This window comes from Amphimedon queenslandica, unplaced genomic scaffold (assembly GCF_000090795.2).
Source record: "Amphimedon queenslandica unplaced genomic scaffold, v1.1 AMPQUscaffold_13434, whole genome shotgun sequence".
Lineage (NCBI taxonomy): Eukaryota > Metazoa > Porifera > Demospongiae > Haplosclerida > Niphatidae > Amphimedon > Amphimedon queenslandica.
In genome coordinates, this window is record NW_003546330.1 from 197,066 (window position 1) to 220,962 (window position 23,897).

Consider the following 23,897-nt stretch of genomic DNA (forward strand, 5'->3'; position numbering starts at 1 on the left):
GTGATAGATTATCTAAATGAACACGTTTTTCTCTTTTCGAGCTTCTGCTTTCTTGATGTAATGAACTTCTTTATCTTATTTCTGTTGGCCGCTACACAACTGGCATCAGCAGAAAGATATACTTCAGATAAAGGGCTCAACCACACGTTCCACTCGGGAAACGCTTACTTAGGCTATGGACAGTGGGTTGCTAACTCACTGGGAAGAATAGAGTTTAGCTTCAAAACTTCTCTACAGAATGCTACCCTCATCTACACAGCTGGCGATTATGGCCCGGTTCACGTTGCTCTACAGAATGGTAGGATTGGTTGTTCAGCAAGACTCTATCATAGGCCGAATGACATTGGTCCTCTGATGCAAGGTACTGGTACTGGCCTATTTAATGATGACCAATGGCACCATCTCGTACTCACACATCGAACTAGCAGAATAAAAGTATTGATTGATACAAAATTGGAAATAAGCCTATACAGCGGCGCCTCTAAACATTATAGACTGATGACTAATGGTCGACTTTATGTTGGAGGTATTCCACTTTACATCAAACTCAGTCCAGGGTCTTTCATAGGCTGTATTAAAGACGTACTTATTAGGGATGGTAAAGCCGGAAAGCCTAGTTTACCATCCTATGAAAAACCAAGATCCCAGAATAAAACTAGTCATGGGTGTACAGAACCGTGTGAGGATCAATCCTGCAGTGGAGGAGAGGCGTGTATCAATGACTGGTCTAATGGAGTAGGGATGTGTTCCTGCATCTCATTAGATATGGCATGTCTACAAAGTAAATTCACTTTAGTTTAGACAGCCATTATGTTCTGATTCTATACATTATCTGTGGATTGTTTGTCCTGCATGAGCCATAGCACCTGTCTTGTGTGCATAGACACTAGGTTCTGATAAATGTGAATGTGTTTTTTTGTTTTAGATATCACAAAAGGGCCAGTTTCCTTGGATGGCACAAATTATCGCTGCTACGACACTTATTCATATTATGAACCTCTCATTTCATCTTACCTTTATCTTGGACTCAAGCCTCCGTATCCTCATAATGGTGTCCTCCTCACATTTTATAATCCTGACTCTCCCCATCAAAGATCTGCATCTCTTTACGTAAAGGACTCTCTGCTTCATTTTGCTGTCTACAGCTGGAGCACCTCCATTATCAGCTTACTCAAGTTTAATGACACACTAATCAGTGGGACCTATTATCAGATCTCAATCCTTAGAAACAAGATGACAGTTAACATTATTCTAACACCAAGTATCGGAAGTCCCAAGACAATCCTCACAAATGAATTTACTGAAAACTCCAGCGAGAGAGTGTGTCTTGGGCGAGGTACTTCAGAGCTTTTCCCCTACGAAGGGTCAGTGGAAGTGCTACAGCAAGGTCTCCAGGTGTACCAGTACTTTGAAGATTTTCCTCTTAGTGCTTCTCCGCTTAGATACTTACCTGGCAATGGCTCCGACTACTTGTCACTTTTGCCCAATGTCCTCTCAAAATATGAAAGCTTATCATTTAGAATATGGATGGAGAGACCAGGGAGTGTTATACACATGAGTAAAGATGGTCATATGCTTGATATACAGTTAGATGAAGGAAGTGTCACTATTGACAATGGAAATTTCACTCACAACTGCAGTGGAAGGAGCATTACAAGGAAAGGATGGCTCTCTGTCATTCTCTCTAGACCACACGTGTCTAAACTGTTGGTTACTGTTGATCACTTTGAGTGCATTATTGATGATACCAAATGGGCAGAAATTATCCAGGCAGTGGCAGATGCACCTGTTAACATTGGAATGCGAGTCTCTATGGCTGGCAAGATTTTTAGTGGTTACGTTGAAGGTTTAAGAGCAGGTAATATGCCACCGTTGTGCCCTGTTATAGTGTAGCTGGCTCAATGTATAGAGCATTTATATAAGACACTGATCAAACTCATTTATCCTCTTAATGTTTATAGCTGTTTGAAAAGTTGATTATCACTTATCATTATTATCATTGTTATTACTTTATTGCTGTTGTGATTTGTGCTTGTTTAAATATCATTGATTATTGTAATCCCTCTCTCAAAATAATTAAATCGAATGCTTTAACTAGTAATGATTGTCATGGTAACCAAGTTATTGTTTTTTTTGCTGTTGCTGCAGCTTTAGCAATGACATCATCAGAATCACCTTCCAATTCAGTTACCTAAAGAAAAGAACATGTGTACGTGTACTTATACACACAGTATGTACTAGTATAATAAGGAAATGTACATGTACATAATAGTTATATTCTCATTTTTTACTTCATTTAATGATTTCATTAATTTCTCTTTGCCACTTGGAGCTTCTGCTAGTAAAGTGAGGGCCTGAAGTTATTAAAAATCAATTAAAAATATTGTAATAAGAAATTTCAAAATTACTTTAACTGCATTGAGCCTCACAGCTGGTGTAGTATCAGCTAATAATGATACCAACTTATCCAAACCTTCTTCATTGAGCAAGGCATACTTACCCTCTGTAATAACTGCTATACTGTATGAATAAATAAATAAATATATATATAAATACACAAAGAAATAAATGAATAAAATAATAAGAATAAATGAATGAAATACATGTGTACCTCATCAGTACAGATGCTGCATGAGTCTTAACAAGATGGTGATCATCAGCGAGCAATGGTACAAGGTCTTTGACTAATCCACAGTCACAGGCAGTTCTCTTTCCTGAGTGAGGTACTGTAAGGTCATAGAGACACCTTGCTATCCTCCATTTCACATCAGCTACTTCAGCAGTCAGTGATGGCTGGAGTCTCTCAATAGCCCTGCACTCTAGACCAGGAACTGGGTCTGCCATTAGGCACCAATGCAATGACTCTAGTGATGCTACCTGTACATGTATAAACACTGCTATTGTTGACCGTTGTTGTTCACTTTAAGTTCAATTTGTTGTTCACTGATGAATCTCTCCACCAGTATTGGTATCAGTCCATTGTCCAGCAGTCCTTGCACACCCTCTTTGGTTCTTCCACACATTTCAACAGCTAAATGAGAGTGGAGTCTAACCAAAGGCTCTGGATCTACAAACTGAAAGAATAAGAACCTCTTAACAGTGAGAGATGATACCTTACCAGTCTAGAGAGGGAATTGATGATGTTCAGTTTGAGGAATGCTTGTCTTCCTAAAGCATGCTCAGCAATCAGCTGTAGACAAGACCCTGATCTATACTTAATCACCGAGTCATCAGAAATCAACAATAAAGAGAGACTATTGACTAATCCTGAGTAATACAATAAAAAGCATTACTATTGATATGCCCTTACCTTCTCTCACAGCTGATGTTATATTCTCTGGTTTGTGTAGTAGGTCATTTAGGAGGAGCAGTGCTTGTTGGATCACCTCCACATCACCTGATGAGAGCTCCCTCCTCTAGCGATGAGGCAAGAGAGTAATGGCTGCCATTAATTATAACCAACACTCACTATCTTTGGTAGGGCTCTGTCCCCGAATGCTAGTGTGGACTTGTTTGGATTATATGCTGGCAAGTTATCAGGTACACGGGATGACGCCATCTTGTTTGCAAACCTATTACCATGGAAACTCATAAAACAGGTGTGGCTAAAATTTAAATTAATTTCATTGCGAATTGAATCAAAAGTATCATAATTAATTAATTATGCTGAAATTGTAAAGAAAATGATTATTATACACTCTACTAGTATTAAATTTAATACATGCTGATTTTGTGTTTAATTGCTAGTCCAAAAGGTCCCTCAGTTTTAGAGTCAAACCCACTGTTGAAAGGATAGAGGGTAAATACAATATCATAAAGTGGACCGTGAGCTGGTATTGAGAGAGATATCATATCACAAACACGATAATCAGTTGATTCAAATATCAGCATCATATGAGATAACAGCGTTAACATGGTGATCCTTGATCCCCCTAACACTCCACTGTTGAAGCAACCACTCAAACCAAGCAATTCTCTTCTTTTAGAGTAGCCAGGAAAACAAGACTTCAACTGCTTCTTAATGAAACCATCATCAATTGAATTGATACAACGATCATCATCTGAACCTACATACAACATATCATTGCTGATTCCATTCATTATATGAAATGGATCATTGAGAAATCTCACATCTCTTTGATCAGTGAATACTATCCGCTTGATCTCAGGATGAGTCAACAAATATTCATAGAGTATGTAGAACCTTTGATCGGTTGCAGCTTTGGTATTGACGCAGTCAGCTTTGAGAAACTCTGTCCGATTATGAGCTAATTTTAATTTTGATTCAAGATCAGAATTGAAGGTGTTATGAATCAATAAAACGTTAAGATCATATTTCACCGCACTCAGAAACCAATCCTCGATGTAATCCATATTATTTGAAAAGAAGAAGCAATGGTAGCAATAACTGAACATCAGTGTAGCCCCTGACACTACATCTTTAACGTTCATTGATTCTTGCTCTCGTTTGAAATCACTAATCCACCTGTTAGTGATCTCAATTGATTTGATTTGAGTTAATGTCAAACTAACACGATCTTCATAAAGAATACTCATTAATCTTGACACAATGTTATCAACATAATTGATTTCGTTTGTGTCACCAATTTGGCTTGAGTCCTGCCATGGGCCATACAGTACTGGGTCTGTAGTGAATACTTTGATGTTATGAATTGAACTAATTGCTATGAACCTTTTAATGATAGTCTTAAAGACAACAGACCACCTTCCACTGATGTTGCTGCTACTATTGTTTGTATCTTTAATTTTTGGCGACACAATTACAAGTGATACACCATTTCTAACTTTAATGGCTTCTATAATTGACAGTGTGTTTGTAATTAATTTGTAATAACTAGTCGACGTCCATATTTTTTCATCTTTATCAACATCATAGAGCCCAGTTGGGATGTAAACTATCTTTCTTGGTTGATGCTTATTCAAGATATTGCTCATGGATTGAACGGAATCATACGAATATACTGAGCATGTTAATCCTAACGCATTTAACTTAGTCCATCGATACCACTTGATGCCAACACGATTAACGTTCAATATATCCTCAGTGACTAGGAGACTGACGTTACCTAATGATTTATCACTGACATGATGATAAGCTAATCTTGATCCAATCTGACTCATACCACCTAATAATAATAATAATAATAATAATAATAATAATAATAATAATAATAATAATAATGATGAATAGATCTATTCATTAATTACCTACCTATAATCAATAGGTCTGTCTTCATTGGTAGCAGGGTGTTTGGGCAGTGGTCTTTGTGCAATAAATTATAAAAGAACTCATTTACTTTCCCGCCAACATGAACCTTTGACAAATAGGAGGGGACATTCTGAAACTTAATCCCTGAAATGAATGAATATTCACCTTCAGATACTCATCATAACATCAATAATTGTACCTCCAATGAAGAGTAGGACGCTAATCAGAACTAAGACTAGCAGCAATCTCTTCCTTTTAACAATCCTCAGAATATTCATCACTCTTTTTCTTGCAAAATTTGCAGTTTCAATACAGAGCCACGCCTACTTTACATTGATCACACCCACTCACACCACATGGTTGAAGTAAACGGAGTGGTCACGTCCGGTTATCCTAACCACGTGGGACATGGTGGATTGGATTTACAATTTTTTGTTTCAGTCGTTTCCTTTAGCTATAGACTGTCTCTTAGCTATAAATGGCAAGTACTAGTCTTACTAAGAGGAACACATTCTCTTGTTTTATTCAGAATTCATGGGCACAGCCCATATAATAGTTTCAATTAAAGTAAGCAAAAGGACAGCAAAAATGAGAAATAAAAAAGACATTAAGAGATTAGTTTGATATTTCAAAAAAGTTAAAAGGAACGTAGCCCCTCCCACCAGTAGAGGGTACCTCAACTAACCACCATTGGTCACACCCATCAGTATCATTAGGGGCAATCAGCTTAACGCAATCACCAGCTGATACTGAGATCTCAAGATCAGATTCAGCAACGAAATCATACAAGACAATTAACACTGATCCAGCAGGAGGGGGGGAGTCCTCAGGAGAGAGGGGAGGGGGAGAGGGGGAGATGGGCGGAGTCAGAAGTAGAGCATCAGGAGGTATTTCATAATCAGGAGTCTCTGTACGAGTGGGTGTGGCTTCACCATCAATGGGTGTGGTCTCATTATTAGTGGGTGTGGTTACGTCATCATCTTCAAGAGGAGGAAGGTCATATTCATTAACACTGGGAGGGGACAACAGATCAACAGAGACACTCTTTGATAAGACACTAGCCTATCAGAACAAGTAAACAAGTAAACAACAAACAAAACAATAAACATCAACACATACTTTGACATCATCAGATATTTCCTCATATATTGGCGATTGTGATCTTCTATTTAATGCCCCTCTCAATGAACTAGGCATAGAGACACGCCTTCCTTTGATTGGTTTCCGTAGCAACACGTCATCAGTCAACCTTGATGATGGTAACCGTGGTGACCTGTTGCTAGTGACAACGATGCCAAAGGAGAGAGAGAGGGAGGAAGGTATGACTGATAGTGTACAGAGGTTCTCCAAGAGATCCTTTAGCTCTTCCTTGTGTACCCTCATGATGTCTTCCTCTGTAGTAGCGGCAGCTTCTTCTTGTCCACCTGATAGGATGGCTGACATGTTTTCATGAAAGGAGAGGCTCTTCTCTAAGTAAGAGACTAGGATCAGTCTCAATCCTTGAAGAGCTTTATCCGAGAATAGAGGAAGGTCTTCAATAAGTTGAGTATTAAGAGCTTCATATGTTCTAAGGAAACAGTGGAATGACTAAACTGAGTCATAAGAGCCATACATATACACTTTCTTATGATGTACAAAAATTTTGAACTGATTTCAATCAAAATTAGTTTTTTCATGAATTTTAAAAGTTGCTCCAAATGCCATGTAGTGTATTGTAGTGCTTGTCAGCTCATGAAGCTCATGCTGTTTAGCTCACTTAGCATGTGCTTTGTGGGAAATACTGCTCATTAATAGTTTGAAATTGCTTTTTAAAAAGTTATTTTCAATATTTTATAATTTACAAGTACAATCGATAAATGTTCTACCTTTTGGCTAGAGTGACGTCTTCCCTCAGCTGCTGTAGTTTATCAGGCTCAGAGCACCTCTCCATATCATACTGGAGTGAGTCATAGTCCAACAGTTTGTCACGTCTTTTATTCATCAATAACAACGGGTCGTTGAATAATCCTAATAACACTGATAATGAACCAAGGACCTCATTACGCAAGACTGACACCTAATAATAACAATAATAATAATAATAATAATAATAATAACAACAATAGTTATTAATTAATAGAGTGGGAGGAGCAAGGGGAGTAGCTTGTTCTTACATGATTTTTCCATTTTTTCTTCATTTCCTCAAAGTGTCTCTTTTCCTTATTCAGTGATTCTGATTGGCCAGAGAAGTCGCTCATATACTCAGTCAGTGATTCACGATGACTGATATAATTCTAATAATTAGTTAATTAATTATTAATGATTAATACTAATATTGCTAACTTCTCCTTCCTCGATAAACCCATTAATATTATTAATTAATGATCGTACGGCTCCTTCAATATTCATTACAATATTCTCTTGGTTCGAATACTCCCCATCTATTGTCTAATGTAAGAGAATATTAATTAATTAGTGTGGGGGTGTGGCTTACAGCTGATCTTAATCCTGTTTTTTGTGTGATAGTTTGACGAAATCGTCTCACTTTCTTCCTCATGGTCCCGAGGTTGAGTCTTCTCTCGTCTCGACCTGACCCAGTGTATCTATCAACTATGAATATTAATTAATTATTAATTAATTGATAGTTATTAATTACGTAGATCCTTTCTTCTCTTAATTTCGTTGATGTCCTGAGCTACTTGAGATGAAAGTTTTAGTGAGCTCATTAATATTTTGTGTCTGCTGTCGTCAGGGGGCATGTACTCAAGGAGTTTCCCTAGCAACAGCGGATACTTTAAAACCCGTTGGACCGGTTTTATGAGAAATGTATGGAGATCCCATGACGTGACTTCGGGTCTGCACAAAATAATAAATAAACAAACAAATAAAACTGACTTTCCCAAGTCCATCATAGTCTTTATCTTCATTACTGTTTCCTTATCTTCATAGAGCTAGTAGAGGAGGTGTGGCACTAGTTATCATTTAATAAATATACTAATACCTTCTCCAGTAGTTGGGAGGCGTGGTCATGATTCCGACAATAAACTCCATATTTGTCTCTCAGTTCCGGGGCCAGTTCTTTAAATAGAGCACCAACGTCCAGTGACTCTCTCTTGTCCGCCAATAGACCAGTAACCATCTTACCAGACACAAGAACGACCTCCTCAAGATTTGAAAATAATTCACTCCATGGTACTTCTCTCCACTAAATATAAATAAATAAATAAATAAATATTAAATATTACTGTAGTTCCTGTTACTTGTTTAAAAGCTGGTAATACTTTGCTACAAAAGGCAGTCAGTTCCTTATGGTACTCCTGCTCAGTGTTTATTAATTCATTGGTGACCCTCTCCCTCTGGTCTGATGGGTCTTTAGGGGGTGTGGTTATTGAACGAGGTATTGGGGGTGTGGCAGGAGCTGATCTGATTTGATGATCAGCAATGATATCTGCTCTATGAACTACAGGAAGAGAGAGGGAGGGGGAGAAGAGGAGGTGTCAGTGTTATCAATAGTGTGAAGAGTTTACTTACATTCAAGGAGGTTTATCTGTTCATTAATTTCGTCAACTTTATTTTGACGGTTTTCTAAAGTTTTCTCTAATTTTTCTCTTTTCTCCTCACTTTGACAAACCTAATGATTAATTAATTAATAATAATTAATTTATTATTATTATTATTAATTACCTTTAGTAATCTCTGAGCACTTTGTATCATTTTTTCTTCCGTTTCAAGTGAGGACTGAAGTCCCAGTAATTGCTCCTCATATTCTGATATGTTACTAAACCGAGGAAGTGGGTGGAGTCCATTACTTAAGCCCCGCCCACTATCAATCGCTTCACTGCTAGGCTTGAATGATCGTGGTAGTGTTGCAGTACCAGCCCTCGGCTTAGGGACTGGTCTAACTGACCGTGGCTTTGGTATCGGTTTAATAACTACACTGTCACTAGCTCCGCCCTCTTCTTTCATCAAACCATTATCATCGCCTTCTTTAGCCCCACCCTCTTCCTTAGCCACACCTTCTTCCTCTTTAATCTTATAGTGTCCCCTTGCCAGTGGCTGGAGTATCTCTACGAATGATGTTGGGAATATTCCAATGGATTCGTCTATCTTTCCTCGGCTCCACCCTGATCCTATGTTGCCTAGCAACTCGACGATCTGTCCCTGTAGCAAGGGTAGGTCTCCCGGGCAATCCCCCGGGAAGTCGTTGAGTGCTACAGCACAGGCTCTGCCTGAACGAGCGAGGGCACTCTCAGAGGAAAGGGAAGGACTCCCCACTTCAACCTTGACCCTGTTCTTTGGGAAGATTCCTATTCTCCCGTCCAACTCTCCCTCCAGCCAGTTCTCGTCCACTCTCTTTATTAGCAGGATGCTTTCTCCTGGAGAGAAGGACAGCTCTTCTTCTGAAACTCCAACAAACTTGTGAACAGCTCTGGCTATTGGCCTCTTTCGTCTCCTCTTACTAGCAGCAGGAAAGAGGGACAGATCTACTGCCATTTCTGTACAGAATGTTCTCTTGACGCTCAGCCACACCCTTTAATGGGTGTGGCCAAGTCTTAATAACCACACCCGCTAAATCGAGCCATTGAATGTGACATTGTCTTTTCATTAATACAATTGAACATCTATTGACTGGATGGGCCTCACTATTTTAAACAACAAAACACGCTTGATTACAATAATAATTATTAATAATAACAATAGAATAATAATACTACTAATTATAATAATTATAATAACCTAAACACAGTGTTCGTGCAATGTATTAATAATAAGTTTTTCTACTAAACAGCATCACTTTGTTGCCTCCTCTTTCTAAAGAGCAAAGAGAATCATGAAGGCCATCATAAGACAGAATAGACCCATGGCCTCTGACAAGGCAAACCCTAGGATACAATAGGTGAAGAGCTGGTTCTTTAGTGACGGGTTCCGAGAATACGCAATCATAAAGCTACCAAAGACTGACCCAATACCGGCCCCACTCCCACCAGCACCAACAGTGGCAGCTCCTGCTCCTACAAACTTAGCCGCACTCATGAGTTCAGCTGCTGCATCAGTCGCTGCTGATCTTCTAGCGACAATAGAGCCAGTGGACATTGCCGGGCTCCACACACTAAAGGAATATGATCACAATAGTCAATAATGAAGAGTAACTTTGGAGGAGGTGAGTTTTTCTCAATTTATGTTTGGCAGATCTTAATTCGGCAAATTTGTGTCTACATGCCATTGAGCATGTACATCATAGCTTTAAAGGTTAGTTTTACTGGAACGGCTTTCAAAACAACAAAATTTCCCCCTCCAAAATTTCAGCTATACAGCACTTTACCCATTATTATTACTGCATGCAATACGTCCCACCAAACAATAAACAAACAAACAACAGACAAAATAAATAATATTTATTAATGCACTTTAGCTGATGAGTGGCTGGGGTGCAGGAGAGGGCGTTAATTGGAGTAGTAACAAGTAACCTCCGAGCAGGACTCCAAACTGAACGGCGAAGAGGACCAACAAACAACTGACCAGCAAAAGCCATTGCCTTGCAAGGAAGGAGGAGGATTAGACTAACAGGAGACTGTAAAGGAATGAAGAACCACCTCGTGGTATGCCTGAATAATGGCCAAAACTAACAAATCACGTGACTCACCTAGCAACGAGTTATGACGTACAGGGTGTGGTCAATAAATCACGTGAGCTTAAGCACTCCCCTTAACATCACGTGATACTCCCGGTGTTTTATTATGGCCTCCTTTTAATCTCTCGACTGTCTCGAGCACATTCCATTTAAAATGTCTCGAGCTAAAGTGTATATAGTAGTGGGGATTGGACTGGCTCTGCTGCTGCTAGTTATTTTTTATGAAACAGGTAGAAAAATATCAATTTAACTTGTTTAAACTTCATTATCCTTCATTTTAGGTACTAATAATGTTGTGAAAAGGAATATTACTTATCTCAGAGTGCCTCACATAATGACACTGGCTACTGACAGGCCACCAGCTGCTAATCTAACTACCACCGTTCAACCAACAGTCAATACTAATGATAATGAGAATCCATCATCAGTTTCCAGCCCCATCACTACTCCAGCTGGTTCCACTCCCACAAGTCATACTTCATCAGTTCAGTCTCCATCAGATATCCCGTATATTGATCCAAGAACACTCAATGAATCAGGTCCTCTTTAAATTATATTATTAATTGTTCTTTCCACTGTGAGCCTGTGAAGTGCTAATTATTAACAAAATGAAGTGACAATTCACCATATTAAAATTGACAGGACTTTTTTACTTTAGCTTTTTAAAACAGTATAGTTACTTTGGAAAACGTAAGGTCTTTCATGATAATAATGTTTTCCATAAAAAATTTGTCACATGGATAAATAGGGTTGACGTACATGTACATACGATCAAACAGTGTTACTTATACTTGTGTTGTTTATGTGGGGCTTCCTCAGACTCACCACAATAAACTATTATTAATTGAGTAGCTGTTACCTGAGCTTACCTCATCTCTCTCTCTCTCTCTCTCTCTCTCTCTCTCTCTCTCTCTCTCTCTCCCTCTCTCCCTCTCTCCCTCTCTCTCTCTCTCTCTCTCTCTCTCCCTCTCTCTCTCTCTCTCTCCCTCTCTCTCTCTCTCTCTCTCCCTCTCTCTCCCTCTCTCTCTCTCTCTCTCTCTCTCTCTCTCTCTCTCTCTCTCTCTCTCAGGATTCATAGAATACAGTTTAGGTGTGTCTCCATTATCTGACATGAAGTTAGTGGGTCATAGAGTACCTGAGAAGATACTCATTCCTGTTGATATCAGTGATATTTTCATTTCTGTCAAAACTTCTTCACTCAATGCTTACAGGCAGCAAACTGTCTTTCTGACATGGGCCCAAACTGTACCTATAGACCAAGTATTGTGATTATGTATTTGATTATTCACCTAATTCGATTACAATAATAGATATCCTTTACAACAGATAAAGCCACCAATTGGACTGATGCTTTTGCAGCTCATGGTAACTCCTCCCCTTGCTCCTCCCCTTATTGCTATGTTCCATAGGTTACAAGATAAACACTGCTCCTCACTGTGGGCTGGGCCACACTGAGTAAGGGTCTGGCTATGTTGTTTTATTAATTGACTAGTTAATTAATAGTTATTCTTTATGCTGCAAGAGCGGGGTGGAGTATGACCAGTTTTATAAAGCAATTGAAGCTGGGAGGAACTTCAGGTGAGGATCTGGAGGGAAAGAGTAGTTAATAATGATAATTACCAGCTGGATGTGTCATATTGATGATGATGAATACATGAATGTCTGGAAATTGAAGAGAATGTTAATAAAATATGATCCTAACAAGCCATGGTATATTGGAAAGAGCCATCATGAATACTGGAAGGTACATCATCAATAATAAATAATTATAATTCTCTATTGATTTAATTTATTGTAGTTGAATCCTTCAAATAGTGGCAACTTTCCTGAAGCAGTAAGATTCTTTAGTGAACATAATGAGCACCTTTCACTCTCTCTCCCTCCCTTTCTCTTTATTTAGAAAAGAAAAATATACAAATTCAACACTGGCAATGTTTATTGCTTGAGTAAACAGATTATGAAAGAAACTGAGAAATATTTCAGGTACATTATATTATAAACTTTAGTATTATTATGATTATTATTATTATTATTATTATTGTTATTATTATTATTATTATTATTATTATTATTATTATTATTATTATTTCTATCAGAGGCCGTAACTTTATCAAAACTTGTGAGAAAGCTCATTGGATTGATGATGTAACCATAGCAATAGTAATTGGTAATTGTAATTTGTATTTATGAAATAAAATGGCTGCCTCTTTCTCTCTCAGTTGCTGTGTTAGGCTATGAACCAACAGAAGAGAAACAGATGTGGTCCCATTATGAAGTACTTGACCAACTACCTAAATCAGAATCATTAAAAATGGTATAATATCAATTGTTATAACATTTGTACCTTAATTTATTACTCTTGATAGATTAACTTTGGCTATGGTAAGCTTGAGTTTGGATTTCATGGCAGATGGAACACTTCATTAAACTTACCTAACCCTCGCTTCTCTTACAATGCTGATCCTACAAGGCATGGAGTTTGTGTATTTATTTTATTTTATTTATTTTATTTATTTTATTTTATTTAGATTTCTCTCCTATCATTGTATGATGTATCCTAAACTAAAATGGTGTCAATAATGATAATATTTATTTTTTATCATAATTAACTGGTTTCTATTAATTATTATTAATTTTAAGTGATAACTGAAATATACAATGCAGTTATACGGAGTAACACAGACAGATACTTTTATATACGGTACATGTGTGGATGGTATACGGGATCAACATGTCCAGACGGTATCTAGTGGTAGCCTCTTCAGTTGTGATACTAATAGTTGTCGTTTTGGCTCTTTCCTATCAAGTAAATGCTCTCCATTGTTACTAGTGATTGTATTGCCGACCATTAGAAAGATACCCTCTCCTCTACTGGTCTCTCTCGCCTCCATAAGTATGATCCCACTCATCCCAGGCCTGGGACAACTGGTATTATTAGCCTAATAGCTAATGGGAGCTCATCTCCTCCTCCTGTTTCTATTTACCATACACAGACACCTTCAGACACAACTCACTCCACTCCTCCAGCTGTTAGTAAAGCATCAACTCAGGCAACTTCAGTTTCACTCATTAATCCAAAAGGATTAGCAGAAGATGGTCAGCCTTTCCATGATTTACCTTACATAATATTATATATATACATACTAGTTTTTATCACAAAAATTTCCCATCAAATCTCTGTTGCCACATAGTGCAGTCTGCAAGCTATTTGCAGAAATCGATTCTGTGAAACACGTAGTGGCATAGAATATGTGAAAGTTGTAGGGAAAACTTGTGATTACCAAATTTTAAGTAAAAATTGTCACCCACTTAGAGGTGAAAATTTTGTTTTTTGCTGACTGTGAACTGATTGCAATGAGTAATTAATAATTATTAATCTCTCTCTCTCTCTCAGGATTCATAGAATACAGTTTAGGTGTGTCTCCATTATCTGACATGAAGTTAGTGGGTCATAGAGTACCTGAGAAGATACTCATTCCTGTTGATATCAGTGATATTTATTTCTCTGTCAAAACTGCTTCAATATATCCAGACAGACTAAACACTGTTATGTTAACATGGGCTCAGACTGTTAGCATTGAACAAGTACTTGGTTACAATAATTATTATTTATTTATTATTTATTCTAATTTATTTAGATATCCTTTACAACAGATAAAGCTACTAATTGGACTGATGCTTTTGCAGCAAGAGGTGGACACTAGCTGTTATCATAATTGCTTTTTTTAATTGTTTGTTTATTGATAGGTTATAAGATAAACTTGGCACCTCACTGTGGACTAGGACATGAACAGTAGGGATTAATAATATTAATATTAATAATAATAATCATTATTAATTAATTAGCTATTTTTCTCTCTGTTGTAAAAGTGGTGTTGAGTACGATCACTTTTATAAATCAATAGAATCCGGTAAAAATTACAAGTAAGTATTAAATAATTATTCTTTAATTATTATTAATGTACAGTTGGTTGTGTCATATTGATGATGATCAGTATTATAATGTCTGGAAACTGAAGAGAATGTTAATAAAATATGATCCTAACAAGCCATGGTATATTGGAAAGAGCCATCATGGATTCACTAGTGTAAGTAGCCCTCACAGAATGAACTGTATTGTTGTTATGTAATGGCCTTCTCCTTCTCTAGTATAATTCTTTTCCATTTCCTGAAGCTGTAAGTATCTGTAACTTTTTAGTATAATAATAATAATAATAATAATTATTATTATTATTATTATTATTATTATTATTATTATTATTATTATTTTATTTATTAGAAGAGGCATGATTATAAATTCAACACTGGCAATGTTTATTGCTTGAGTAAACAGACAATGAAAGAAATTGAGAAATATTTAAGGTATTATTTTTATTATTATTATTTTTGTTGTTGTTGTTGTTGTTATTATTACTACTTTTTTTCTCAAGGGCTAAGAATTTCCCTAAATCGTGTGATAAAACTAGACAACCTGATGATGTCACAATTGCTATTATTATCGGTATAATATTAATGATTAATATTATTAGTTTAATTTTAATTCATTCAGTTGGTGTCCTTGGCCATACTCCAACAGAGGAGAAGCAGATGTGGTCACATTTAGAATTACTAGATCAACTACCAAAAGAGGAGTCCATGAAAATGGTTTGTATCCACTGTTGAGATACAAATTAATATTGTGCTTAGATATCATTTGGTTATGGACATTTAGAAGGAGCTTATCATGGCAGATGGAACACTTCATTAAACTTACCTAATCCTCGCTTCTCTTACAATGCTGATCCTACAAGGCATGGAGTTTGTGTATTTATTTATTTATTTTATTTTATTTAGATTTCTCTCCTATCATTGTATGGTGTATCCTAAACTGAAGTGGTGTCAATAATGATAATTTTTATTTTTTAATTGGCTTTATAATTATAATTTTATAGTAATAACTAAATTCTAGTATACACTAAAGCTTAACACCGAGTAAGTGGTAAATATTTTATTTATGAACCTAAAATCAAGCAATCTGATTGGTCAATTGCAACTAGGCAGGTTATACAATGTGACAATCTTAATGGAGTCATTCACACTATTAAGAAGGCTCGGATAGTTCTTGGACACCTTTATTTATACTTAAGAACCTCTCAGCAATTAAAATTATATAATTAGCAACATTCGCCTCAAGTCAAGGCTCAACTGAATTGGCAAGTGATTCTAAGCATTATCTACTCTTGTTCTAGTGAATGAGTTTTGATTTGAAATTTTGATTTATGGGCCGGTTAGTGAGTGGGTGGGGCAGCAGCCATACTTAGTTGTGTAACCTTCCATCAGTTCCATCCTGTCTGTCTGTCTGTCTGTCTCTCTCTCTCTCTAGCTCCCAGTCCATCATCCTTCTATTGCCATGAAGCATAAGATTGGAATGGCGCTTCTCTGTCTGATCTTTTCTCTACTCATGTTGCTCTTTTATTTGTCAAGTAAATTTAAATTATTTTATTTTATTTATGTATAACATATATAATATTCATTCACAGAAATTACCAACACATCTCATCAGTCAATATCCACTACAGTACTTGTATCTAGTCGTCACAGAAACTTAATAATAATAAAACCAAACACAACACTTGATGAGGCATCAACAGATCCAACTAGTGTCACCACTCAACCAGCCAGAGCATCTTTCATGAATCCAAATGACATCTTGGAGTCTGGTAACCAACCAAACCAATACACTTATACCAATACAACCTCTATCTACATGTACATGTATCATACTTGTCCCTCCCCCCCCCTCTCTCTCTCTCTCTCTCTCTCTCTCTCCCTCTCTCTCTCTCTCTCTCTCTCTCTCAGGATTCATAGAATACAGTTTAGGTGTGTCTCCATTATCTGACATGAAGTTAGTGGGTCATAGAGTACCTGAGAAGATACTCATTCCTGTTGATATCAGTGATATTTATTTCTCTGTCAAAACTGCTTCAATATACCCAGACAGACTAAACACTGTTATGTTAACATGGGCTCAGACTGTCAGCATTGAACAAGTACTTAGTTACAGTAATTGTTTGGCTATGATTGACAAAAGGTATCATTTGGCAGATTATTAAATTCGTAATGTCAACTCGTCTGTGTACTATCAGAGAAGTGTTGTTTCCAAAAATTACGTAGTAACTTTTTGGCCTCACCAGCGATTAGCATGGGCGAGGGTTATGTAGTTAAATGTGTTGTTTGTCATTCATCCATTGATTGATTCATTCTGTGCAATCGCGTTATCAGTATTGCTTGGCAAGGTGGATTTTTTTGCTATAAAAGACAAATTATTTAGCCGCCATAAGGTACCTTTTGTCAATTATAGTCACACATTATTTTTATTAATTAATTAATTTATTATAGATATCTATTATAACTGATGCTACTACTAATTGGACTGATGCTTTTAGTAGTCGTGGTAACCAGGGGGAGGGGCAGGAACAGGGTGTGGTCTATTATTATTATTGTTATTATTAGGTTACTCAATAAGTGCAGCAACACAGTGTGGGCTCGGTCACAGTGTGTTAGTATTATTTTATTTGTTTATTTATTTTTATTATTCATTAGTCAGTCACTTTGTTGTAAAAGTGGTGTTGAGTATGATCGCTTTTATAAATCAATAGAATCCGGTAAAAAGTACAAGTAAGTATTAAATGATAATTATTTATTTATTATTATATTTATTAATGTACAGTTGGTTTTGTCATATTGATGATGATCAGTATTATAATGTCTGGAAACTGAAGAGAATGTTAATAAAATATGATCCTAACAAACCATGGTATATTGGAAAGAGCCATCATGGACCAACGCCAGTGAGTAACCTATCAACTGATCCAACAATTTATTTATTCATTTACATGTTCGTTTTAGCTGTCTTTCTATTTGAGACAGAATTTTCCGGAAGCGGTAAGTGATTAATCACTGTTAGATCTGGAGGGAGTTTAGGAGACTTTTAATTAAAATTGTTGTTTTTGTTATTATTATTATTATTTTTTGTCCTTCTTACTTTTAGAAAGGGAATAACTATAAATTTAACACTGGCAATGTTTATTGCTTGAGTAAGCAGATGATGAAAGAAACTGAGAAATATTTAAGGTAAGTATTATTATTATTATTATTATTATTATTATTATTATTATTATTATTATTATTATTATTTTTCCATAGAGGTGGCAATTTTGACAAGAGTTGTTCTAAAACAACCAGAATAGACGATGTGACTATTTCAATAATAATAGGTAAATGTATCAAAAAATAGTGCTCAGAATTAGCTCAAATTTTCTACACAGCATAAGTACATCAATATGTATCAAAAAATGTAAAAAAAATTTAGAGTGATTTCAGAGCCATTTTTGGAAAAAACCATGGGCTATAGTACAGGGAATTTTTCAGATTTTGGCTCGTTTTTTAAAATGGCCATAACTTGAAAAATTGAAGTTGGAATCGGCTCAAACTTTCTACACAGCATAAGTACATCAATATGTATTAGAAAATGTAATAAAAATTTGAGATGATTTTGGAGCCATTTTTGGAAAAAATAATGGGCTATAGTACAGGGAATTTTTCAGAAATTCAGCCAATTTTTAAATAGCCATAACTTGAAAGATTGACGCCAGATTAAGTTCACACTTTCTACATAACATAAGTACATCAGTTTTCAAGTATATAAAGCACAATTGTTTGAGTTTATAATTTTAATTCATTCAGTTGGTGTCCTTGGACACAAGCAGACAGAGGAGAAGCAGATGTGGTCACATTTAGAATTACTAGATCAACTACCAAAAGAGGAGTCCATGAAAATGGTTTGTATCCACTGTTGAGATACAAATTAATATTGTGCTTAGATATCATTTGGTTATGGACATTTAGAAGGAGCTTATCATGGCAGATGGAACACTTCATTAAACTTACCTAATCCTCGCTTCTCTTACAATGCTGATCCTACAAGGCATGGAGTTTGTGTATTTATTTATTTATTTATTTATTTATTTTATTTTATTTAGATTTCTCTCCTATCATTGTATGGTGTATCCTAAACTGAAGTGGTGTCAATAATGATAATAATTTTTTATTTATGCATGTAGCTTTGACTTTTAAATTATTTTATTAATGATAATTAATTGATCACGTGACCCATTGAGGGGTGGGGCTGCCTAGCAGTTAAATCTCAAAATGGTGAGGGAGAGAGGGCGTTCTGGTCTCCTCTAACTTTGTGTCTCTCTCTTTCTAGAGTTTCTTTGGCATTGGTCAGGGAGCAGACATAAGCATAGAACTGTCAGACTCAGAGAAGAGAAAGAAAGTTGAGGTGAAGAATGAAGAAGGAAAGAAAGACAAACTCCCACTGTACCTTGACGGGGAGACAGTCTCGGGGCGGGTACAGATCAACTTGAAAGGAAAGAAACTAGAGCACCAGGGAATACGAGTCGAGTTTGTGGGACAGATAGGTAAACAACACCCACTCACTATAATTAACCAGTACCGTCAATATTAATTAATTTGAAGAAAATGCTAAAATTTGTAAAGCCAAAGTCCCAAGGCAGCAAAAATTTTGAATGTGAATAAGGTTTGGAGCTTAAAAGTTCACAAAATGCTATATAAGAGTCTAATGAACTAGGGGAAATTTGTCAAAATTAATCTTGCAAACATTTTAATGCACGAAATTATCCCACCATAATGGTAACACAGTAATAATAATTAATAATTATTATTTCATTCTTTGTTATCATTATTTAGAGATGTTTTACGATAGAGGTAATCATCATGATTTCTTATCTCTTGTACGTCAGTTAGCTCCACCTGGTGAACTCAACCAGTCCACCACTTACCCGTTTGAGTTCCTTCATGTTGACAAACCTCATGAAACCTACACTGGGACTAACGTGAGACTCAGGTACTTTGTACGAGTGGTCATCATTAGAAGGATCTCTGACATCGTCAAGGAACTTGACGTGGCGGTACACACCCTCTCTTCTTATCCTGACATCATTAACAGGTAACCTCCTCTTTGCTCTGGTGACAAATTCTGTCAGGGACAGATCTTGTTGATTTTGCTTGCATGGTTGTTGTGATAAAGGATCCTTCCTCAATACCAGTCAACCTAATTAATAATTAATTTATTGATAAGTTAATATGAGATTTTCTTGATGAAAGTTTGGCACTATATACCATATTACTTTCCCTTTTTCCTCAGTCTTAAAATGGAAGTTGGAATTGAAGACTGTCTCCATATTGAATTTGAATATAACAAATCAAAGTTGGTTATACACTTGATAATAACAGTGTGACTGCTCTCTCTCTCTCTCTCTCTCTCTCTCTCTCTCTCTCTCTCCTCCAGATATCATTTGCGTGATGTTGTAGTGGGTAAGATTTATTTCCTGTTGGTTCGTATCAAGATTAAGCATATGGAGATTGCAATTATTAAAAAGGAAACCACAGGAACACGTAAGCCACGCCTCCTCATTAATAACTACTTTAATTAATACCCACAGCTCCAAACGTGTACACAGAAAATGAACAAGTTGCGAAATATGAAATAATGGATGGAGCACCAGTAAGAGGTGGGTATGGTCATTCTGGGTGTGGTCAGTTATTAATGACTAGGTGAGTCTATTCCGATAAGACTGTTCTTGTCTGGCTATGAGTTGACACCAACCATGAGAGAAGTTAATAAAAAGTTCTCGTGTCGTTATTACTTGAATCTTGTCCTGGTTGATGAGGAGGAGAGGAGGTATTTCAAGCAACAGGTAACGATATTAATGTTGATGATGATGATTAATTATTTTTGTTTTTTCAGGAGATTATACTGTACAGAAAAGGCGATGCAAAGAGCGCTAGGAAAGCAACTGCTAAGGAGTAGATTATTAATTAATTAATTAATATTATTATTATTTACTGTGTTGCTGTTGTGTGTATAAAAATAATTATTCCCTTTACTTGATTAACTGACAGTTCCCAGACATTGCTACTGCGCATGCCCAGGACATAGGGGTGTGGCTAGGCTCAAAGGAGGAGCTAGAAAATGGCTACTTCAGAGAAGGCTCGAGATAAAGAAGGAATGCTTGTTACTGTGGTTTGCCAGAGATGCTCTACCCCAATACGTCTTCATAACACACTGCAATCATCAGAGCTGGTCAAAGCGGCCACTAACCTCACCAAGAAAACGAACAAACAAGTAAAACATGACCACACCTTTACCTTTCAGTTCTATGATGCTACAGGTTAAAGAACTATCCCCAGCTCCTTACTCTACTCCAAAGAATGAGTTAGAGTCAATATCAAACGACGTGGCAGTGGTCACTGATTGTTTCAGGTCCCTCTCAGAGCAGAGCGACATTGATCATCCTCTCTGCTCCTCCTGCCCTGAATCAACCATGGACTACTACAAAGAGGAGATTAGACTGGCTGAAGAAGCTGTTGATAATTACCGTCGGTTCCTGGAAGACCTAGTCACTTCTTCTTCAAATACTGAGGACATTGATAAACTTGAGCAGGAGCTGGTTGACCTCCAGCGAGAAGAAGAGTCCTTAACTATAGAATTATCAGGAGTACAGGATGGATTAGTTAAGATAGAGGATCAGTTAAAGAAAGAGAAGGAGAGAGGGACACGTCTTGATAAAGAAGAGAGAGAGTTTTGGGAGTCTTTTAATGAGCATCAGCTCCAGCAGTTGGATCTGAGGGATCAGTCCTTCGGAGTTGAGCTACAGCTCCAGTATACCAGGGACCAACTGGGACGACTAAAAAGGAAATCAGTTCTTAATACGGCATTCTACATATCGCACAACGGCCATTTTGCTACAATTAATGGACTGCGGTTCGGTAAATTACCCAGTATACCGGTGGAATGGTCCGAAATTAATGCTGCCTGGGGCCAAGCCACTCTTCTGCTGTACACCCTAGCCAACGTGTGTGGAGTCTCCTTCAAGAGATACAAACTAAGGCCTTATGGGAGTCAGTCTTTTGTCCAGGACGACGAGGGAAAGAAGAAATACTTACCACTTCATACCAGCTCTCGTATTTTTGCTGACTCCAAATACGACCTAGGGATGGTGGCGTTTCTGGACTGTCTGAATCAGTTTAAGGCTCACATTAGTCGAATATCAGAAGGGAAGTTCACCTTACCTTATTATATAGAGAAAGAAAGGATCGGTGATGGAGATGAATATTACTCGATAAAAGTACAGTTCAACACGGAGGAGAGGTGGACCAAGGCTTTAAAGTTCACCCTGACTAATATTCGCTGGGCTATGACCTGGGTCTCTGCTAATGTCCTTGACAGTGAAAGGAGAGACAGCTCTTCTAACACTATACAATAAGAACTGCTCCTAGTTTTAATTCATTCTTGTAATTATTGTTGTATATTTCAGCTGATTTACTTTAAAAAGATATTGAGTTTTGAATTTTAAATTAGATCTACTGTGTAATTTTACTACGTGTATGAGTGGTTCCCGTTGTGGTGGGTGTGGTCAGTTAGTGTTGCAGTGTTGGTTGATGCAGTTACGCCATTAGCTCTTCTCTCTTTCTTTTTGCATTCAAAATGTCCTCTAGTTCTAGTAGCTTGCCTGAGAACTCTATCTGGGGTGAGTATTACTGCAGTATTGGAGGAGTGTGGTCTATTGTGGAATGATTGGCGGCCATTCAGTGAGAGAATATCTTTCAACTGGCCGGTATCATCATACACTGTTTGGTATCCACCTTAAACTGACTGAAAGCCTTTTATTTCTGCTACCAGTCTGTGTCATACTCCACCATTGGTCTTTATCACTAATGATAGACCATCATTAACAATAAAGAACTGTATATGTAATTATATGATAATTCATCTATTTTTCAATACAATATATATAACATGTTCATTTTTTGCTTTATTTTGCTAATCTTTCCCTCTTTCTTTCTCTCTCTTCAGATCTCTCTTTGTATGAGGTACAGCGTAAGCCTCATGATGTAGTAACTGATGGTTCGTTGCTAAGGATCAGCCCCAGGGCCCTGCACTCTGAGCTGATGTGTCCAATCTGTCTGGACCTCATGAAGAATGCACAAACTACAAAAGAGGTTAGAGAGAGGGAGAGAGAGGGGGGGGGAAGAGAGAGAATTTGTTTTTCAATTCAGCTTTACTTATTTGGAATTCCTTCATGAATAATTGATGAACATAATTATATTTAATCATCATCATCATTATTCATTTATTCATTTATTAGTGCTTGCATCGTTTCTGTCAAGAGTGTATCATCACTGCCCTGAGGAGTGGGTAAGACTCCCTAATATTGTGTATAGCCAAGAGTGGTCTGTGACATGTGTGTTCATGCTATCTTGTAGCATGTTACATATAGCATATGGACATTGTTTTCTGTAAATATTAATAGTGTTTCTTAATGTTTCTTTAGTAATAAAGAGTGTCCTACTTTCTGTAAATATTAATAGTGTTTCTTTATGTTTCTTTAGTAATAAAGAGTGTCCTACTTTCTGTAAATATTAATAGTGTTTCTTTATGTTTCTTTAGTAATAAAGAGTGTCCTACTTTCTGTAAATATTAATAGTGTTTCTTTATGTTTCTTTAGTAATAAAGAGTGTCCTACTTGTCGAAAGAAGTTAGCTTCAAAACGTTCGTTGAGGTCTGATCCCAACTTTGATGCACTCATTGCCAAGGTAGCTAACCATTATTAATTATAATAATTATTATATTTTATTTAATTTTTATTAGATTTATCCAAACAGAGATGAGCTCCTTCAGCAACAGGTCAGTGATCTCCATTCTTCATTTTCTTATTAATTATTATTATTAATATTATTATTATTAATATTGTACACTCCTTACTTCATAGGATAAGCCGAGACTAACATTCCACCAGTCATTGCAATATTTATCAACTAGAAAGGTAACAAAGAGAGAGAGAAGTCAATAATTAATTTTATTTTTTTTTATTTTAGAGAAGAGCTGACACTCCACAAGGTGGCACAACATTATTATTATTATTATTATTATTATTATTTATTATTATTAGATGTCCCCAGTACTGTTGCTTCAGTCAGTAATACTCCATC

At 36.7% G+C, this 23,897-nt stretch overlaps 11 protein-coding genes across 12 annotated transcripts in view; 7 read left to right on the forward strand and 4 right to left on the reverse strand.

Annotated features, from left to right (window-relative positions):
* The first annotated feature begins 20 nt into the window (after positions 1-20).
* Positions 21-2,068, forward strand: LOC109581554 (uncharacterized). Its single transcript, XM_019995779.1, has 2 exons — positions 21-781; positions 926-2,068. Exons 1-2 carry the CDS (start codon positions 61-63, stop codon positions 1,891-1,893), a joined length of 1,689 nt encoding a protein of 562 aa, XP_019851338.1. The 5' UTR covers positions 21-60; the 3' UTR covers positions 1,894-2,068.
* Positions 2,014-3,578, reverse strand: LOC100637252 (radial spoke head 14 homolog). The gene is made up of 8 exons (XM_003386142.2): positions 3,470-3,578; positions 3,311-3,416; positions 3,119-3,267; positions 2,922-3,074; positions 2,612-2,877; positions 2,409-2,520; positions 2,292-2,354; positions 2,014-2,191 (listed from the first exon to the last, which is right to left on the reverse strand). The coding sequence occupies exons 1-8, from the start codon at positions 3,557-3,559 to the stop codon at positions 2,108-2,110; spliced, it is 1,023 nt and encodes a 340-aa protein (XP_003386190.1). The 5' UTR covers positions 3,560-3,578; the 3' UTR covers positions 2,014-2,107.
* A 93-nt stretch (positions 3,579-3,671) lies between these two features.
* On the reverse strand, positions 3,672-5,581 carry LOC109581555 (uncharacterized). The gene is made up of 3 exons (XM_019995780.1): positions 5,430-5,581; positions 5,234-5,374; positions 3,672-5,147 (listed from the first exon to the last, which is right to left on the reverse strand). The coding sequence occupies exons 1-3, from the start codon at positions 5,506-5,508 to the stop codon at positions 3,715-3,717; spliced, it is 1,653 nt and encodes a 550-aa protein (XP_019851339.1). The 5' UTR covers positions 5,509-5,581; the 3' UTR covers positions 3,672-3,714.
* A 165-nt stretch (positions 5,582-5,746) lies between these two features.
* LOC109581556 (rho guanine nucleotide exchange factor 37-like) lies at positions 5,747-9,777 on the reverse strand. The gene is made up of 12 exons (XM_019995781.1): positions 8,894-9,777; positions 8,741-8,840; positions 8,470-8,669; positions 8,211-8,414; positions 8,105-8,160; positions 7,866-8,065; positions 7,704-7,819; positions 7,553-7,657; positions 7,384-7,503; positions 7,096-7,286; positions 6,350-6,797; positions 5,747-6,292 (listed from the first exon to the last, which is right to left on the reverse strand). Exons 1-12 carry the CDS (start codon positions 9,701-9,703, stop codon positions 5,846-5,848), a joined length of 2,997 nt encoding a protein of 998 aa, XP_019851340.1. The 5' UTR covers positions 9,704-9,777; the 3' UTR covers positions 5,747-5,845.
* A 57-nt stretch (positions 9,778-9,834) lies between these two features.
* On the reverse strand, positions 9,835-10,855 carry LOC100638513 (ATP synthase subunit 9, mitochondrial-like). Its single transcript, XM_019995788.1, has 2 exons — positions 10,618-10,855; positions 9,835-10,319 (listed from the first exon to the last, which is right to left on the reverse strand). The coding sequence occupies exons 1-2, from the start codon at positions 10,740-10,742 to the stop codon at positions 10,022-10,024; spliced, it is 423 nt and encodes a 140-aa protein (XP_019851347.1). The 5' UTR covers positions 10,743-10,855; the 3' UTR covers positions 9,835-10,021.
* Positions 10,856-10,916: 61 nt separating this feature from the next.
* LOC100637378 (beta-1,3-N-acetylglucosaminyltransferase radical fringe-like) lies at positions 10,917-13,504 on the forward strand. Its single transcript, XM_011405267.2, has 13 exons — positions 10,917-11,071; positions 11,123-11,380; positions 11,911-12,101; positions 12,152-12,206; positions 12,251-12,296; positions 12,345-12,419; positions 12,465-12,585; positions 12,640-12,675; positions 12,742-12,824; positions 12,938-13,008; positions 13,061-13,155; positions 13,208-13,311; positions 13,370-13,504. Exons 1-13 carry the CDS (start codon positions 10,996-10,998, stop codon positions 13,419-13,421), a joined length of 1,263 nt encoding a protein of 420 aa, XP_011403569.1. The 5' UTR covers positions 10,917-10,995; the 3' UTR covers positions 13,422-13,504.
* A 44-nt stretch (positions 13,505-13,548) lies between these two features.
* LOC100637506 (beta-1,3-N-acetylglucosaminyltransferase lunatic fringe-like) lies at positions 13,549-15,812 on the forward strand. Of its 2 annotated transcripts, XM_019995785.1 has the most exons (14): positions 13,557-13,647; positions 13,694-13,769; positions 13,835-13,937; positions 14,236-14,426; positions 14,480-14,534; positions 14,589-14,634; positions 14,688-14,765; positions 14,809-14,929; positions 14,991-15,017; positions 15,121-15,203; positions 15,272-15,342; positions 15,391-15,485; positions 15,528-15,631; positions 15,675-15,812. In XM_019995785.1, the coding sequence occupies exons 2-14, from the start codon at positions 13,737-13,739 to the stop codon at positions 15,724-15,726; spliced, it is 1,059 nt and encodes a 352-aa protein (XP_019851344.1). In that variant the 5' UTR covers positions 13,557-13,647; positions 13,694-13,736; the 3' UTR covers positions 15,727-15,812. The 2 variants fall into 2 exon arrangements, with proteins under 2 accessions (XP_011403570.2, XP_019851344.1); XM_011405268.2 differs by having other exon boundaries at positions 13,549-13,647; positions 13,694-13,937.
* A 260-nt stretch (positions 15,813-16,072) lies between these two features.
* On the forward strand, positions 16,073-18,979 carry LOC100637631 (beta-1,3-N-acetylglucosaminyltransferase lunatic fringe-like). Its single transcript, XM_019995786.1, has 13 exons — positions 16,073-16,303; positions 16,361-16,540; positions 16,680-16,870; positions 17,220-17,274; positions 17,334-17,379; positions 17,424-17,498; positions 17,551-17,671; positions 17,730-17,765; positions 17,872-17,954; positions 18,027-18,097; positions 18,567-18,661; positions 18,704-18,807; positions 18,863-18,979. The coding sequence occupies exons 1-13, from the start codon at positions 16,231-16,233 to the stop codon at positions 18,912-18,914; spliced, it is 1,182 nt and encodes a 393-aa protein (XP_019851345.1). The 5' UTR covers positions 16,073-16,230; the 3' UTR covers positions 18,915-18,979.
* LOC100638641 (vacuolar protein sorting-associated protein 26B-like) lies at positions 18,947-20,806 on the forward strand. Its single transcript, XM_003386152.3, has 8 exons — positions 18,947-19,034; positions 19,090-19,303; positions 19,593-19,851; positions 20,050-20,112; positions 20,194-20,300; positions 20,348-20,416; positions 20,460-20,602; positions 20,653-20,806. Exons 1-8 carry the CDS (start codon positions 19,032-19,034, stop codon positions 20,713-20,715), a joined length of 921 nt encoding a protein of 306 aa, XP_003386200.1. The 5' UTR covers positions 18,947-19,031; the 3' UTR covers positions 20,716-20,806.
* Positions 20,807-20,814: 8 nt separating this feature from the next.
* LOC100637755 (beclin-1-like) lies at positions 20,815-22,262 on the forward strand. Its single transcript, XM_003386146.3, has 2 exons — positions 20,815-21,030; positions 21,077-22,262. Exons 1-2 carry the CDS (start codon positions 20,878-20,880, stop codon positions 22,169-22,171), a joined length of 1,248 nt encoding a protein of 415 aa, XP_003386194.1. The 5' UTR covers positions 20,815-20,877; the 3' UTR covers positions 22,172-22,262.
* Positions 22,263-22,324: 62 nt separating this feature from the next.
* Positions 22,325-23,897, forward strand: part of LOC109581558 (E3 ubiquitin-protein ligase RING2-like) — a 3,272-nt gene continuing 1,699 nt past the window's right edge. The window contains exons 1-7 of the mRNA XM_019995787.1: positions 22,325-22,435; positions 22,762-22,907; positions 23,054-23,103; positions 23,414-23,501; positions 23,557-23,592; positions 23,678-23,731; positions 23,784-23,805. Of these exons, the coding sequence (XP_019851346.1) occupies positions 22,393-22,435; positions 22,762-22,907; positions 23,054-23,103; positions 23,414-23,501; positions 23,557-23,592; positions 23,678-23,731; positions 23,784-23,805 (439 nt within the window). The 5' untranslated portion in view covers positions 22,325-22,392. The remainder of the gene's footprint in view (positions 22,436-22,761; positions 22,908-23,053; positions 23,104-23,413; positions 23,502-23,556; positions 23,593-23,677; positions 23,732-23,783; positions 23,806-23,897) is intronic.

What these genes read in the sequence shown, in the direction of transcription:
- LOC109581554 (XM_019995779.1), top strand. Translation starts at nt 61, where the DNA reads ATGAACTTCTTTATCTTATTTCTGTTGGCCGCTACACAACTGGCATCA. An exon ending in AGATATGGCATGTCTACAAA is followed by an intron (nt 782 to 925) that starts GTAAATTCACTT and finishes TTTTTGTTTTAG; the next exon opens with ATATCACAAAAGGGCCAGTT.
- LOC100637252 (XM_003386142.2), bottom strand. Translation starts at nt 3,559, where the DNA reads ATGGCGTCATCCCGTGTACCTGATAACTTGCCAGCATATAATCCAAAC. An exon ending in TCAATTCCCTCTCTAGACTG is followed by an intron (nt 3,075 to 3,118) that starts GTAAGGTATCAT and finishes TTATTCTTTCAG; the next exon opens with TTTGTAGATCCAGAGCCTTT. An exon ending in GCAGCATCTGTACTGATGAG is followed by an intron (nt 2,521 to 2,611) that starts GTACACATGTAT and finishes TTATTCATACAG; the next exon opens with TATAGCAGTTATTACAGAGG.
- LOC109581555 (XM_019995780.1), bottom strand. Translation starts at nt 5,508, where the DNA reads ATGAATATTCTGAGGATTGTTAAAAGGAAGAGATTGCTGCTAGTCTTA. An exon ending in CGTCCTACTCTTCATTGGAG is followed by an intron (nt 5,375 to 5,429) that starts GTACAATTATTG and finishes CATTCATTTCAG; the next exon opens with GGATTAAGTTTCAGAATGTC. An exon ending in GACAGACCTATTGATTATAG is followed by an intron (nt 5,148 to 5,233) that starts GTAGGTAATTAA and finishes TATTATTATTAG; the next exon opens with GTGGTATGAGTCAGATTGGA.
- LOC109581556 (XM_019995781.1), bottom strand. Translation starts at nt 9,703, where the DNA reads ATGGCAGTAGATCTGTCCCTCTTTCCTGCTGCTAGTAAGAGGAGACGA. An exon ending in TATTACCAGCTTTTAAACAA is followed by an intron (nt 8,415 to 8,469) that starts GTAACAGGAACT and finishes ATTTATATTTAG; the next exon opens with TGGAGAGAAGTACCATGGAG. An exon ending in GACGTCACTCTAGCCAAAAG is followed by an intron (nt 6,798 to 7,095) that starts GTAGAACATTTA and finishes CTGTTTCCTTAG; the next exon opens with AACATATGAAGCTCTTAATA.
- LOC100638513 (XM_019995788.1), bottom strand. Translation starts at nt 10,742, where the DNA reads ATGGCTTTTGCTGGTCAGTTGTTTGTTGGTCCTCTTCGCCGTTCAGTT. An exon ending in CCAGCCACTCATCAGCTAAA is followed by an intron (nt 10,320 to 10,617) that starts GTGCATTAATAA and finishes ATATTCCTTTAG; the next exon opens with TGTGTGGAGCCCGGCAATGT.
- LOC100637378 (XM_011405267.2), top strand. Translation starts at nt 10,996, where the DNA reads ATGTCTCGAGCTAAAGTGTATATAGTAGTGGGGATTGGACTGGCTCTG. An exon ending in AATCAGAATCATTAAAAATG is followed by an intron (nt 13,156 to 13,207) that starts GTATAATATCAA and finishes TACTCTTGATAG; the next exon opens with ATTAACTTTGGCTATGGTAA. An exon ending in TACAATGCTGATCCTACAAG is followed by an intron (nt 13,312 to 13,369) that starts GCATGGAGTTTG and finishes TATTTTATTTAG; the next exon opens with ATTTCTCTCCTATCATTGTA.
- LOC100637506 (XM_011405268.2), top strand. Translation starts at nt 13,555, where the DNA reads ATGGTATACGGGATCAACATGTCCAGACGGTATCTAGTGGTAGCCTCT. An exon ending in AGACTGTTAGCATTGAACAA is followed by an intron (nt 14,427 to 14,479) that starts GTACTTGGTTAC and finishes TAATTTATTTAG; the next exon opens with ATATCCTTTACAACAGATAA. An exon ending in TGATGCTTTTGCAGCAAGAG is followed by an intron (nt 14,535 to 14,588) that starts GTGGACACTAGC and finishes GTTTATTGATAG; the next exon opens with GTTATAAGATAAACTTGGCA.
- LOC100637631 (XM_019995786.1), top strand. Translation starts at nt 16,231, where the DNA reads ATGAAGCATAAGATTGGAATGGCGCTTCTCTGTCTGATCTTTTCTCTA. An exon ending in GTTGCTCTTTTATTTGTCAA is followed by an intron (nt 16,304 to 16,360) that starts GTAAATTTAAAT and finishes ATTCATTCACAG; the next exon opens with AAATTACCAACACATCTCAT. An exon ending in AAGAGGAGTCCATGAAAATG is followed by an intron (nt 18,662 to 18,703) that starts GTTTGTATCCAC and finishes TATTGTGCTTAG; the next exon opens with ATATCATTTGGTTATGGACA.
- LOC100638641 (XM_003386152.3), top strand. An exon ending in CGAGTTTGTGGGACAGATAG is followed by an intron (nt 19,304 to 19,592) that starts GTAAACAACACC and finishes ATCATTATTTAG; the next exon opens with AGATGTTTTACGATAGAGGT. An exon ending in TATCCTGACATCATTAACAG is followed by an intron (nt 19,852 to 20,049) that starts GTAACCTCCTCT and finishes CTTTTTCCTCAG; the next exon opens with TCTTAAAATGGAAGTTGGAA.
- LOC100637755 (XM_003386146.3), top strand. Translation starts at nt 20,878, where the DNA reads ATGGCTACTTCAGAGAAGGCTCGAGATAAAGAAGGAATGCTTGTTACT. An exon ending in CCAAGAAAACGAACAAACAA is followed by an intron (nt 21,031 to 21,076) that starts GTAAAACATGAC and finishes ATGATGCTACAG; the next exon opens with GTTAAAGAACTATCCCCAGC.